The 14,555-nt window shown below is 39.5% G+C and overlaps 1 protein-coding gene across 1 annotated transcript in view; it reads right to left on the bottom strand.

Moving 5' to 3' along the window:
* Positions 1–1,790: 1,790 nt before the first annotated feature.
* The window catches only part of PPEF1 (protein phosphatase with EF-hand domain 1), a 110,150-nt gene continuing 97,385 nt past the window's right edge, over positions 1,791–14,555 (bottom strand). The window contains exons 14-17 of the mRNA XM_045994723.1: positions 12,181–12,287; positions 4,788–4,951; positions 3,107–3,191; positions 1,791–2,360 (exon numbers count right to left, since the gene is read on the bottom strand). Of these exons, the coding sequence (XP_045850679.1) occupies positions 2,152–2,360; positions 3,107–3,191; positions 4,788–4,951; positions 12,181–12,287 (565 nt within the window). The 3' untranslated portion in view covers positions 1,791–2,151. The remainder of the gene's footprint in view (positions 2,361–3,106; positions 3,192–4,787; positions 4,952–12,180; positions 12,288–14,555) is intronic.

Below are 14,555 nucleotides of genomic sequence, written 5' to 3'. Positions count from 1 at the left end.
GTATTAGTCGGGGTTTTATAGATACATAAAACCAGCAGAAGGGGCTTAGACAAAAGTGGGAGCTGGGTAAACAGGTTCTGAAGACGCCTTACCTGGTGTTGGAGCTCGAAGTCCGCAGGGCAGGTAGTCAGGAGGTGAAGACGAAACGCAGGCTCGAACCCCCCCCCCCACACACACACAAGCCAGCACTGCACAAGGACGGACCGCAGACAGAGTCCCTTCTTACCGTCTCTGGCGTTGGTGATGAGGTCGTGCTGCGGAAGCCACGGCCCTTCATCACAGAGCTAACACACACGGCCCGGGAATCAGAGAAGCTGACGGAGGATCCAGGGGGAACTCAGAGCAATTGTGGGCCACTTCACACCAACAAAGTGACTCCGCGGCTCAGCAACAGCGTGTGCGAGCTACCGTATGGCCGCTACTTCCCTTGGCCTTCCCAATCACTCAAGAGTCTCCCTGGCCACCCACTTGAACCAGAAACATACGAGAACAGGCATTCTGAGGAATGCGGTTCAGCCTAGCCAAACTGACACATTGCAAAGCCGTCACATTCTTTAATAGTTGTGTCTCTTCCGACCCTCCTTTTGTTCTTGAGTTAGCCTTAGTAAATTACATTTTTCTCTAAGAAACAGTCTATTCGCCTATTTTTAAAAATGGTTACTCACCATATTCTTGTGAACTATTTTTAGCAATTTCTGGTAGAGCTACAGTTGTATTCCTTTTCACTTATTAATATGGCTATCTTATGTTGTTTCTAATTTAATTGCATTATGATCAAAGAATGTAGTGTCTTTGTTTTTGGTTGCCTGGTATTTGAGATATGTGTTGAAGCCTAATAGAGGGTCGGTTTTTATGAATGTTCCATGTGTGCTTGAAAACAATGTGTATTCTCTAAAATTAATTCCAGAGTGTACACACACACTCACACACACACACACACATACACACACACACACAAATTCAGCGGATTAACTGGGTTGTCCAAAAATCTATACACTGTTCTGTTATATGCGTGGTCAGTTCTGACAAAGCTGTATTAAAAATCTCCCTCTATCAATTTTTCCTAGTAGTTACGTCAATTTTTGCATTATAAATTTTAAAGCTGTTATTAGATGCATACGTGTTTATAATTCTTCTCTCATCCTGGTGGATCATTCCTCTTAGCATTCAATAATGACCCCTTTTATCCCTAATGATATTTTTGCCTCGAAGCCTATATCCTGTCCAACATTAGTACTGCTACAGTTTTAATTATCCTCTTTTTTTCTTGCCCACTAGGGCTTTCTATTACTTTCTTACCAGCTCAGCTATGCATTTAAAAAAGATATTTCTTACATTTTATCCATTACTCCTGGTGTGTGTACCAGGTAGTTGTGGATATCTAACCTGGCATAGATAGATCTTAAGGTTCTCAAAATTAGAAAAAAATGAAATGCATATTCGCCTTTAGAGAGAAATCTAGATGCTTGATATGCAATCGGGATAGTAGAGTAAATTGCACTGTGTGTGCATAACCAAAGCCCCATCTCCCCATTGAAGACGGCCAACGATATTAACTGTAGGGCTCAATCTGAATTGTGTTCACTTTGTATCTCCAATGGACAAGAAAAAAAATATAGGCTTTTTCAAACAATATACTCCCACAGCTTCCCCCAAGAGTCTGATATGGCCCCCATCCCTCAAGGGTGCTTCCCCCACGATTGAAAATCACTGGTTTATGGTCTCCAAAGAAGATTCAGTTTAAAGATGGACATATTTTATTCCATGAATAGTTCAGTATGCCTCCTCCTCCCATCCCTTAGTCACTCACACATGGTGCACTTTTCTCTGGTGCTCTGTGGGTTCCTTTCAACATGTTTCCAAACTGCTCTGGTCTCCTGGTCCAAGAGGCCAACACTAGGCTCAAACCCAGTTTCTACCTGGCAATGTATGAGTCCTAACACTGGAGCCAAATCCTATCAGCTGATATTTAACCTAGTTTACCAACTACCACTTCGTGGGGACTTCAAACCCCATCCTATACATCTGCTCGTGGCATGAATGGGGGGTCTACTTTTCTCTACTACTGATTATGAATTACAAGGGTTCTGCAAAGATGGTGCCAGTGATTTGGGCCCAAGAGTTGACAAGGAGGGAAAGCCCTCGTTCTTCTTAAGGAGGGTGGCCATCTGATTTGTTCAACTTCTCCAATTTATGCACTACATAGAAAGCCTTCAGAAACTCATTGAAGTCAATGCTTCCATCTTTGTTTAAGTCCATTCTTTCAGCGAGCTCATCAACTTGAAAATCCTCGATGTGAATGCTGTAGTGACTATGGAAGAGTCTCCACATGGCACGAAATTCTTCCATGGAGATCAGGCCTAAAGGAATAAAGAAGAAGGTGTTAGTTTTAAGACCCACCTAATGGACGGGTGGGGGACTTATACAGCTTGAACAGTCCTAATGAGAAGCTCACTCGCATGCCCAACCATCGAGACACTGAAGGGAATAAAAAAGTCAGACTGTCAATTTAAGACACAATATGTCACTTTCAAGGACCAAGTGGTCCTGAGATTATTCCAAACCTGGAATTACTATACACCGAAGGGACGGGGGTAGACTGTGGACTGTGGGGCTCTATCTAAGGGAAAGGGACATCAAAACAGAGGGAGAAGATACCCTGGCCCTCAAGAGGATAATGGTAAACAATGGCTCTGCCATGTTTTATAGGCAATGATTTACTTTCATATGTGGATTACTGACTTTTGGTATTCAATGATCTCTGCAGTTGAGGAGTATCCGATGATTTTTTTAATTGCCTGGAGTAACCACTATGTTTAAATGGCCAGGAAATTATCTTTTCATCTGTGTTGGTGACTTATAAAAGGAGCTATTCTGGTCTAAAAGATACAGAGGCCTATAGGGACTGTAAGATCTTAAATACAGTTTTTGGACAAACTAAATAATAATAATAATAATAATATTTAACATAAGTTTATTCACCCCCCAGCCCAAGTTAATTCAAGTTTGGGCAAAGAATGCAACAGATGAAAACAGAATTCTGCTTTCTGAGAAACAGATTAGCCTTGGCCTTCTACTGCTGTTGAACTTATCAACGCTCATTTACCTGAGTGATCAGAGTCAATGACATTGAAGATGATTTGCAGGTCAGAGCGGTATCTGTACAGAGTTTCAATTAGAGTAGACTGAGCCTAAAATAAAGATGTTCTAAGTGTTAAAAAGACATAGAATTAATAACACAGGCCAATTGTAGTAAATGTAACAAACAAAAAACATTATCACCAGTTCAAAGGATGTGATTCAGATAGAAACTTGAGACGACAGGCCTTCCTTGGGAGGACCAGCCCTCATTAATCAAAGACAAGACCATGCTTGTGTATGCGGAACCAAGTGCAGCCTGCGTGTGTCAGGAGACAGGGCCCATGCCATTCAGGAAGCGAGGAACAGCAGCCAACATTTACTGAGAACACCTGAGTGCAGGCTCTGCGCCGAGAGTTTTCCATGGGAAACCCTCCATGAGAGTTTTCATTTCATTCCGTCCTCAACAAGAGGCCCGGGGAACAGAATTATTATGCCCATTTTACAGATTAGAAAACAGAGAGGTAAAGTTCAGTTTCTCAAGGTTCACATAGTTGGTAAAGGGAATCTGACTCTCAGCTGCCTGAAGCCAAGGCCTATGGGTTTGGCCATCACGGTTTACTGCCTCTTAGATAAAGCCTAAAGCCTTCTTCCTGTGGGTGTTTACTCTCTCGCTTGCACTTTGCTTTTCTTCCCTCTGCTCTTAATTTCCTATCTCCCCTGCAAACAATCACCCCAATCTCAGTCCCCATCAGCTCCCTTTCAGCCCAGTGTTATAACCAATTGCCAAAGGGTTGTTAACTAATAAATAGGGAGGGTGGTGTCTGGTAATTCTCCCTGGAGAATTCTCATTTTAATAAGAGATTCTAAAGTTTACAAGTCTTTAAGGCATAAAATGTCATGTCAGCTAGTCTATGCCTTTAGAGTTTAACAGGGGCTCTGATGATAAAGTTCAACAAATATGAGTATTTTAAGGGGGAGTTGAATGACAGAATGGATGTCAGAGAAGAATCACATATTTGACATGGATTTGCTTGCGGAAGCTTTTCCTTCTTTTTCCATCTTGCCTATCCTTAGAAGGCACAAATTTCACAAACAGATCACAATGTACCTGGGAGAGCGTCCTTAGGCCTTTCCCAAGACTGCCACACCCATCCATTAGATGATTCTCACTCCCCAACTTTTCTTTTTCCTTTTTTTAAAAAAAGATTTTATTTATTCATTTGTCAGAGAGAGAGCACGAGAGCAGGGTGAGGGGCAGAGGGAGAAGCAGACTCCCTGCTGAGCAGGGAGCCCGATGCGAGGCTTGATCCCAGGACCCTGGGATTATGACCCGAGCCAAAGGCAGACACTTAACCAACTGAGCCATGCAGGCGCCCCATCCCCAACATTTCAGCGGACTGACTTCCTCTTATAGGTCGTCTGAAGGGTGTTTTGCTCAAGCCAGGTTTTATTTGCCTGGTTTTTGCCTTTTTTTTTTTTTTTTTTTTAAGAGAGTGAGCACATGTGTGAGGGGTGAGGAGGGCAAAGGGAGAGAGAGAATCCCAAGCAGACTCCACTCTGAGCTCAGAGCCTGACTTGGGGCTCGATCCCACAATCCATGAGATCATGACCTGAGCCAAAAGCAAGAGTCTGATGCCTAACTGACTGACCCACCCAGGCGCCCCATCGCTCCAGACAGGCTTTAGCTGGGGCTACATTTCACTTGCCTCTTTCACAGGTTTCTGAATGTGGATATCCTGGAAGGTGGACATGTAGTTAATATTTCCATTTTTGTCTGTGGTTACCAGATGTGGACTCAGGGATCTCCATGGTAAGTTCAGCCCCAAAGTGTTCTCCATGGAGAAGGCCCACTGGCTCATAGAAAGTTTTCCTAACAACAACAACAAAGCCCATATCATTGGTTGATAATTTGGTAAAGAAATGCAACCTACTTGGCAGAACCAGCGAATAGCCTGGGGTTTCGAAGCCTGGGTGCTTCCTGTTCCCCTCTGTGATCTGTCCCAACAGGCACCGCAGCTCTGGTGCATAATATAGAAATTCCCCACCTCCATTCACCACCCTGTGCTCATCACGACCAGTGCCCCCCTTCATGCCCGTCACCTGTCTCACCCATTCCCTCACCGCCTCCCCTCTGGTAGTCAGCTGTGTGTTCTCCGGAGTGAAGAGTCTGTTTCTTGATTTGCCTCCCCCTCTCTCTCATTTTATCCCTTTGCTTGTTTCATTTCTTAAATTCCACAGATGAGTGAAATCATATGGTATTTGTCTTTCTCTTATTTCACTAAGCTTAATTCTCTCTAGCTCCATCCATGTCCTTGCAAATGGCAAGATTTTCTTTTTATGGCTGAGTAATATTCCACTGTGTGTCTACATACCACTACTCTCTATCCATTCATCCGTCGATGGACACTTGCTTTGCTTCTGTATCTTGGCTGTTGTAGATAATGCTGCTATAAACACAGGGATGTGTGTATCCCTTTGAATTAGTCTCTTGTATTCTTTGGGTAAACACCCTGTAGTGTGATTGCCAGATTAAAAGGTAGTTCTATTTTTAAATTTTTGAGGAACCTCCATACTGTTTTCCACAGTGGCTGCACCATTTTGCATTCCCACCAATAGTGCGCGGAGGTTCCTGTTTCTCCACATCCTCGCCAACCCCTGTTGTTTCTTGTGTTGTTGGTTTTAGCCATTCTGAAAGTGTGAGGTAATAGCTCACTATGGTTTTGATTTGCATTTCCCTGATGGTGAGTGATGATGAGCATCTTTTCATGTGTCTGTTGGCCATATTCTTTTTTAAAAATTAAAGTTCAACACATACAGACAAGTTCACAAAACAAATTCAGAGCTCAGTGAATTGTCTCAGAGGGAGTTCCTATGTAGCCACCACCAAGGACAAGAAATAGAACATTGCCAAGTACCGTATGATTTCACTCATGTGAAATTTAAGAAACAAAACAAACGAGCACAGGGAAAAAAAGAGAGAGGCAAACCAAGAAATAGACTCTTAATTATAGAGAACATGCTGATGGTTACCAGAGGGGAGGTGGGTGGGAGGATGGGGTTAAACAGGCGAAGAGCTCCGGGTGACATGTGAAAGTACTGAATCACCATATTGTACACCTGAAACTAATATTACACTGTATGTTAACTAATTGAAACCTAAACAAAAATTCAAAGTTTAAAAAAAAAAAAAAAGAACAGAACATTGTCAATATTCAAAAGGCCCCCTTGTGGCCTCTCACAATTACTACCACCACTCATTTTTCCTAAGGAGAGCTGCCATCTTGATTTCTATCACTATAATTTACCTCTCGTTTTTTTTGATCCTTATGTAAATGGAATCACGAAGTATATCTTCCAGGGGGAGTCTGACTCCTTTTGCTCCACACTAAGTCCATGAGAGTCAGCCATGTTTTCTATTCCGTTTTAGGGTCTTTATTGTCATTGGTGTATGGCATTCCATGGCATGAATACACACAATTTACATATCCATTCAATTGTTGCTGGGCATAAGGGTTATCCCCAGTTTGAGGCTATCATCACAAACAGTGTTGCTAAGAACATTTCTGTACATGCACTTTCGGTGCATTAAACCTATAGTTCAATTTGAAAAGATTTTATATCTTGCCAGCTTCAGCCCTTAAACAATAATATCTACCCACGTATTCCAATCCTTTTTAATTTCTTTTAATAATATTTTAGAAATCTCATACATCAGTCATTAGGCTCGTTCCTCAGTCCTGCTTATCTGCTGTGAATGGTAGCTTTTAAGATTTTCATTATCTAAAAGTTAATGCTTAGCTCTGTTACCAGTTTATTCCTCCTCAGCTCCAAATCTACCCTCTTCTTTGCCCTGTTTTGTGACACTGGAACCGAACCCTGTAAATATTTCTCATTTGGCACCTGGTATAATGTCAATAGAGGGCACAGGAAGGATGCTCTAAGACTTGGCAGAAGAAATAGCTCTGGTATGCTTTCCTTCTTGCTTTTACAGCACAGCGTGGTTGCCAGAGGTGTGTGGGAAACGCATTGGCACCCACTATCTAGTCAATTTTATCAACACCAGAGTGAATGGCTTCCTTGCCAGGAGTGTGTGGGAGACTCAGTGGTACACAGCCCAAACAGGGTTTTGCTGGTACCCCAGTGGGTGGCTCCATCCTCTTCAGTCCTGGCCCACCAGCTATAGATCATCTTTGACATGAGACACATGAGCAAACTTCCACCCCATCTAGTGAGCCACAGTCACTCCCTGTCCAATGAGATCTGAATCTTAGCCTTGGAGGGAGTAGGGGGCTCTTCCAAGTTTGTTCCTTCCTTGGGTACACTTTCTTAGCCTTAGAGATAATAGCCGCTCCCTATAATTTCTATTCCTGTATCCTTTAGGGTTCTCTTTTAACCATTTTAGTAATTAATCACCTTTAACTAGTTAATAATTCTTTATATTAAATTTCCCTGTTCAAATGATTGCTGTGGTTTCTGAGTCCTCAACAAACTCTAACCAATATACTAATATATGGAAATGCAATCAATTTCTGTGTATTGACATTGTGTTCTATAAGTTGTTAAATTCACGTATTAATTCTAAGAGTTTTTCTTTGTCTTTATTTGGGCTTTCTGTATACTCAACTATGTTGTCTACACATAGTAACATTTTATTTCTTCCTAATTCTTATCATCTTATTTAACTTGCCTTATTGCAGTAGCTAGCATCCCTAATACAATGTTGAACAATCTTGACAGTACACATCTGTATTTGTTTCCTACTGCTGCTGTAACAAATTACCACAGGCTTAGTGGTTTAAATAACACAGATTTATTCTCTTAAAGTTCTGGAGATTAGAAGCCCAAAATCTGTTTGCTGGGCCAAGTCAAAGTGTCAGCAGGGCTGGTTCTTTTGGGAAACTCTGATGGGAGGATCCATTTTCTTCGCCTTTTTGGCTTCTAAAGGCTGCCTATATTCCTTGACTTGAGGCACCTTCCTCCGTTTTCAGGATGTATTGTTTGAATATTTGCTTCCATCAGCACATCACCTCTGACTCTGACTCCTCCTACATCCCTCTTGTAAGCACCATCCTGATTATATTGATTCCACCTAGATAATGCAGGGTAGTCTCCCTAGGTCAAGATCATTGTTCTAATCACATCTGCCGTATAAGTAAGGTAACATTGAGAGATTCTGGGGATTAGGATATGGACACATTGGGGGATGGGAATTATTCAGCATCTTTCTCTCATTCCCCATCTTAGAAGAAAAGGTTTCAACATTACTCCATCAAGAGTGCTTTTTTTTTTTTTTTTTAATGTGACAGATAGAGATTACAAGTAGGCAGAGAGGCAGGCAGAGAGAGGGGGAAGCAGGCTTCCTGTAGAGCAGAGAGCCCGATGTGGGGCTCGATCCCAGGACCCTGGGATCATGACCCAAACCGAAGGCAGAGGCTTTACCCCACTGAGCCACCCAGGCACCCCAAGTGTGCTTTTTTCTATAGGCTTTGTTAGACATCCTTTATGAGATTAAGGAAATTTTCTTCTGTTTTTAGTTTTCTAAGTGTTTTTTGAAGCCATGATATCAAGGTAAAACACATCCAACAAGTTTTTCTTATTTTGGGAGAATCATAACTTCTTTAATTTTGTTAAAGCAGTGAATTACACTGATTGATTTCTGAAAGTTAAAACAAGCTAGAATTCCTAACATTTCTAGACTAAACCAAACTTGGTTGTAATTTAACCTTTTGTTAATATTTCATTTAGGATTTTTTTTCATCTAAGTTTATGAGCAAGATTAGCTATTAACTTTCCTTTTCCATAATGTTTTTGTTAGGTTTTTGTATCAAGGTTATGCTGACCTCCTAAAATAATCTTGTATTTCCATTCTCTGGAAGAAATTGTGTAATACTGGTTTTATTCTTAAATGTATATTGTAATGGCTAATGAGTCTATCTGAACTAAGCTGTCTTTGGGACAAGTTGCAAGATTTCAGATCCATTTTCTTTCTTTTTTTTTTTTTTAAAAGATTTTATTTATTTGACAGACAGAGATCACAAGCAGGCAGAGAGGCAGGCAGAGAGAGAGAGGGGGAAGCAGGCTCCCTGCCGAGCAGAGAGCCCAACACGGGGCTCGATCCCAGAACCCTGGGATCCTGACCTGAGCCGAAGGCAGAGGCTTTAACCCACTGAGCCACCCAGGTGCCCCCAGATCCATTTTCTTCAGCAGTTATAGGATTGTTGAGATTTTCTATTCCTTTTTGTGTCTGTTTTGGTAAGATAGTGTGTGTGTATCGTATTTTAGGAATTTGTCCATTTAATCTAAAGTGTTAATTATTAGCACAAGAGTTTCTTTTTTTTTTTTAAGATTTTATTTATTCATTTGACAGAGAGAGAAGCGCATGCACAAGCAGGGAGAGGGGCAAATGGGAGAGAGAGTAGCAGTCTCTCTGCTGAGCAGAGAGCTCAATATGGGGCTCAATCCCCGGACCACAGGATCATGACCTGAGCCAAAGGCAGATGTTTAATGACAAAACCACCCAGGTGCCCGAGCATAAGAGCTTCTATAATACATCTTAATGAGCTTTTTAATATCTGGAAAGTCTGTAGTAACATCTCTCCTCTCAATTCTGGCATTGTTTATTTCTCTTTCTCTGTCTGTCTCCTTACCAGTGTTTTATCAGATTTACTAGTTTCTTCAAAGAATATTTTTTTACTTTGTTGATCCTAGTTTCATCTTTTAAAATATTAAAATGTATGCATGTTCATTGCTTCTCTAACTTGTATCATATAAGTTTCAATATGTTACATTTTCATTCAGTTGCAGAATTCTAGATTCCACTGTTATTTTTCCTTTTAGCTAAGGGTTATTTAGAAGTGTATCTCTTATTTCTAAGCCCCAGGGAATTTTCTGGCTACCTTCTGTCAATTGGCTATGACAGAAAATGTATTCTGTATGTTTCTTATACAAAATTTGTTGAGATTTGCCTTCTGTTCCAGTTTATGATCAATATTTTTTTTTAAAGATTTTATTTATTTACTTGACAGAAAGAGATCACAAGTAGGCAGAGAGGCAGGCAGAGAGAGAGGGAAGCAGGCCCCGTGCTGAGCAGAGAGCCCGATGCGGAACTCGATCCCAGGACCCTGAGATCATGACCTGAGCCGAAGGCAGAGGCTTAACCCACTGAGCCACCCAGGCGCCCCATTATGATCAATATTTGTAAGTGTTCCATTTGTGCTTGACAAAACTGTATATTCTGCAATGTTGGGTGCGGAGTTCTATATACATCTTTTAGGGAAAGTCTGTTAATCTCTTTGTCAGTTAATTCTTTTAGTCAAAGGGGTATTAAAATCTCCCAATGTGATGGTAGATTTTTCTACTTCTATTTGTTCTGTTCATTTTCTTAAATATATTTTTGGAGCTATAAATCCATATATACACATTTAGAATGGATTCAATTGGCAAACTGAGTATTTTATCATTACAAAGTATCCCTTTTTATTTTGAGTAATGTATACTTCCTTGAAATCTACTTTGTCTAATATTAATAGAGCTGTTACAACTTTGGTCTTTTGTTTTCATGTTGTATCTTTCTCTAAGTTTTGGTTTCAGTATTTTGTATATATGATTCCACTGTCTACAGGTTTCTATTGCAACTACTGAGAAGTCTAATAACAGTATAACTGTTTTCTCTTTGTAGCAATGTGTATTTCTCTCTGCTTCCAAGATTTTTTAAAAAGATTTTATTTATTTATTTGACAGAGAGAGAGATCAAAAGTAGGCAGAGAGGCAGGCAGAGAAAGAGGGGGAAGCAGGCTCCCCGCTGAGCCGAGAGCCCGATGTGGGACTCGATCCCAGGACCCTGAGATCATGACCTGAGCCGAAGACAGAGGCTTAACCCACTGAGCCACCCAGGTGCCCCCCAAGATATTTTTATTTGCTGTTGGTGTTCTGTAGTTTCTCCACAAGTATGTATAGGTGTGGATTTATTTTTTTTATCCTGTTTGAGAAACACTGTACCTCTCTACCTATGAATGTGAGTTGTTTATCAGTTCTGGAAAAGTCTCAGCCATAATCATGTCAAATATATCCTCTCTTACAGTCTTTTCTCCTGGGACCCTGAGTAGATGCATGTTAGACTTTATTTTACTGTCCATAACACTTAATATTTCTAATTCTTTCTTAAGCAATGTCTAATCTTCTGTTTAACCCATCCATTATGGGTTTTCTTAAACAAGTATATTTTTATAGCTATTTGGTTCTTCAAATCGTTTTTCAAATGCATGTCTGCAATTCCATCTTTTATTTCATTAAACATTTCTTAGTTGTTTGTATTTGTATTTGAAAATTCTAATATCTGATGTCTTTAGGGAACTAAATCTGTAGTTTGTTCTTTCTGTTGACTCTTACTCATGGTAGCTTGCCTCGTTGTTTCACGATCTTTGGTTATGAGCTTGTGGTTGATCTTAATCTCCGGATATATTAGTGGCCAAAATTAGGGATGCATCCCTTGAACATGGATTTGCATTTGCTTGCCAAGAGTCACGGGGCACTACAAACATAGGCCTACCATAGCCTCTTTGAGGGCCGGGGCTTAATGTAGAACTCTCAGATTCAGCTTATCCATCTTTCTATTATCCCATGGTTTAGTCTCAGGATTGAGCGTTACACCAAAATTAGCATTTGCCCTCAGGACAATCTACGATTTTGTGCTTGCTTGCTACTCCATGCCCCAAATATGGTTTCAAAAACCTTTCATGAGGAAATAAAATGTTTCCTACACATTTGTCTTACTGTGAGGCTGGTAGATGCATTAAAATTCTGTATCCTCTAGAAGCTAGCTGTTACTTAGCAGGAGGGCCTTACGGAGGATCTAGTCTGAGATACCAGAATAGAAGGGTTGTTGTTGTTTTAAGTTGAAAGAAACTTACTGCAAAGGAGGAATATGGCTTTTCTCAAGCACATAATAGATTATATTTTATTTTTATCCCTATCTTTCCTTGCTAGTAAAAATAGAAAACTGAAATCTTAAGGGAGCAAAAAAAAAATTAAATAAATAAAAACTGATTTTTATGTAAGCTGGTATGTTAAGAAATGGCAAGCATTACATAATTTTATTACCTGATTTACTGCGGTCTTGAAGTTGGAAAGCACGAATGAGGTCAGTTTTTCGTGAAAGCATTCTCTCTTTCAATATCCTGATGGCACTACTTTCCATTGTATTCACCCTACGGTAACAAAACAATTATTAGGTGAAAGAAAGACACATAAACCATCCCACTTTGTCTTGTTTTAATGTGTTCCACTTCAAATGAATTGCCTAACTTTACAAATACCCTATTATTAGGTGGTCAGTGTTTTTGTATGTATGTATGTATGTGCATGTATTGTGAAATTTTAAAAGGATTACCACTGGTGTTTTCTTTTTGATTTCCAAGTTTTACATGAGCAACTGATGTCTGAGCATATCCAAGATAATTTTAAAAAAACAAGAAAAATAAAGAGGGGCTTGCTATAGCAGACATTAAAATTTACTGTGAAGTTGCTAAAACCAAACAATAGGTATTGACACAAAAGAAGACAGATGCATGAGCAGAACATAATAGAAATTGCATAAACTTAGTGAACTATATATGGGAACAATACATATGACAAAGGAGGTATTACAATTCAGTGGAAAGGGGCTATTTTTTTTAACACGGTGCTAGCATAGTTATCTGTCTGAATGCTAAACCACCTCGACCGTTTACAAAAATAAATTCTAAATAAAGGAAGAAGAGAGAAGTAAAGTGGCTATGAGTCATATATCCCCTCCCCCAAAAAAGCAGAGAGGGCAGACCCAACTGTATGCTTTCTATAGGAGATACACTTTAGTTTCAAAGGTACAAAGAGCTTGAAAGAACAAAAAAAGATGTATTATGCAAACATCGACCATAAGAGAGTTAGAGTGGCTACACTAATAGTAGACAGAATAGACTTGAAGACAAAATATATTACTAGAGATAAAGAGGGATATTTTATAATGATAAAAGAGTCAGACAAGAAGATATAACAATTGTAAACATATATGATCCTAACAACAGAGCCCAAAACTATATGAAGCAAAAGCAGACAGAATTGAAGGGAGAAATAGACAATTTGACAATAATAGTTGGGGACTTCAATATTCTACTTTCAATAATGGATAGAACAATGAGGCAGAAAATAAAAAAGGATATAAAGGACTTGGACAGCACCACAAACCAACTAAATTTAATAGATATGTATAAAACACTGTACCCAACAACAGCAGAATATACATTTTTCTAAATCACATATGGAACATTCTCCACAATGGATCCTATGCTACGCCACAATATAAGTCTCAACAGATTTAACATGATTAGCATAATACAAAGTATCTTTTCTGACTACAAAGGGAACAAATTAGAGATTAATAACAAAAAGAAATTTGGGGAAATCCCAAATACAAGGAAATTAAACAACACAATCCTAAATAATCAATGGGTCAAAGAAGAAATCACAAGAGAAATTAGAAAATACTTTAAGTAAATGAAGATTAAAACACAATATGTCAAAACACATGCGACACAACCGAAATAGTGCTTAGAAGAAAATTTGTAGCTACAAATACCTATATTAAAAAAGATCTCAAATCGGTAACATAATCTCTGCTTTCAAAAACTAGGAAAAAAAGAGTAAACTGAAAGAAAACAGGATGGAAAGAATAAAGAATAGAGGAAAACTATAGGCATAAATGTTTTATAGTACTTCTCAGGTATTTTCACATATTGAAGGTTTGTGGTAACCCTGCACTGAGCAAGCTTATCGGTGACATTTTTCGAATAACATTTGCTCACTTTTTGTCTCTGTCACATTTTGGTAATTATCAAAGAATTTCAAACTTTTCCATTATTATTTTGTTATGGTGATCTATGATCAGTGATCTTTAATATTAGTATTGTAATTGTTTTGGGGTGCCACAAACTACGCCCACATAAGACAGCCAACTTAATTGATATTGTATCTGTTCTGACTGCTCTACTGACCGGTCATTCCCTCATCTCTCTCCCTCTCCTTGAGCCTCCCTATTTCCTGACACACAACGATATTGAACTTAGACCAATTATTAACAATGTTTATTCACCATTCTGAAATTCCTCGGGCCTTCAAGAATTATGTTTAATCCACTCTGCCTGGGCTCTATAAATGGAACAACAAAGCCTAAATGACACCACACCTATTTGCAACATGGTTTACTGAATATTTTAAGCCCACTGTTGAGGCCTACTGCTCAGAAAAAGATTCCTTTTAAAATATGACTACTCACCGACAGGATACCTGGTCACCTGAGAGCTCTGATGGAGATGGACAGTGAGAGTCATGGTTCCGTGACTGCTAACACAACAGTCATTCTGCAGCCCATGGATCAAGGAGGAAATTAGGCTTTCAAGTCTTATTATTTAAGAAAAACATTTCATAAGGCCATAGCTGCC

The sequence above is a fragment of the Meles meles genome, chromosome X (assembly GCF_922984935.1).
Source record: "Meles meles chromosome X, mMelMel3.1 paternal haplotype, whole genome shotgun sequence".
Lineage (NCBI taxonomy): Eukaryota > Metazoa > Chordata > Mammalia > Carnivora > Mustelidae > Meles > Meles meles.
The sequence above is the reverse complement of the archived record's forward strand: the minus strand, read 5'-3'. Positions and strand labels throughout refer to the sequence as shown.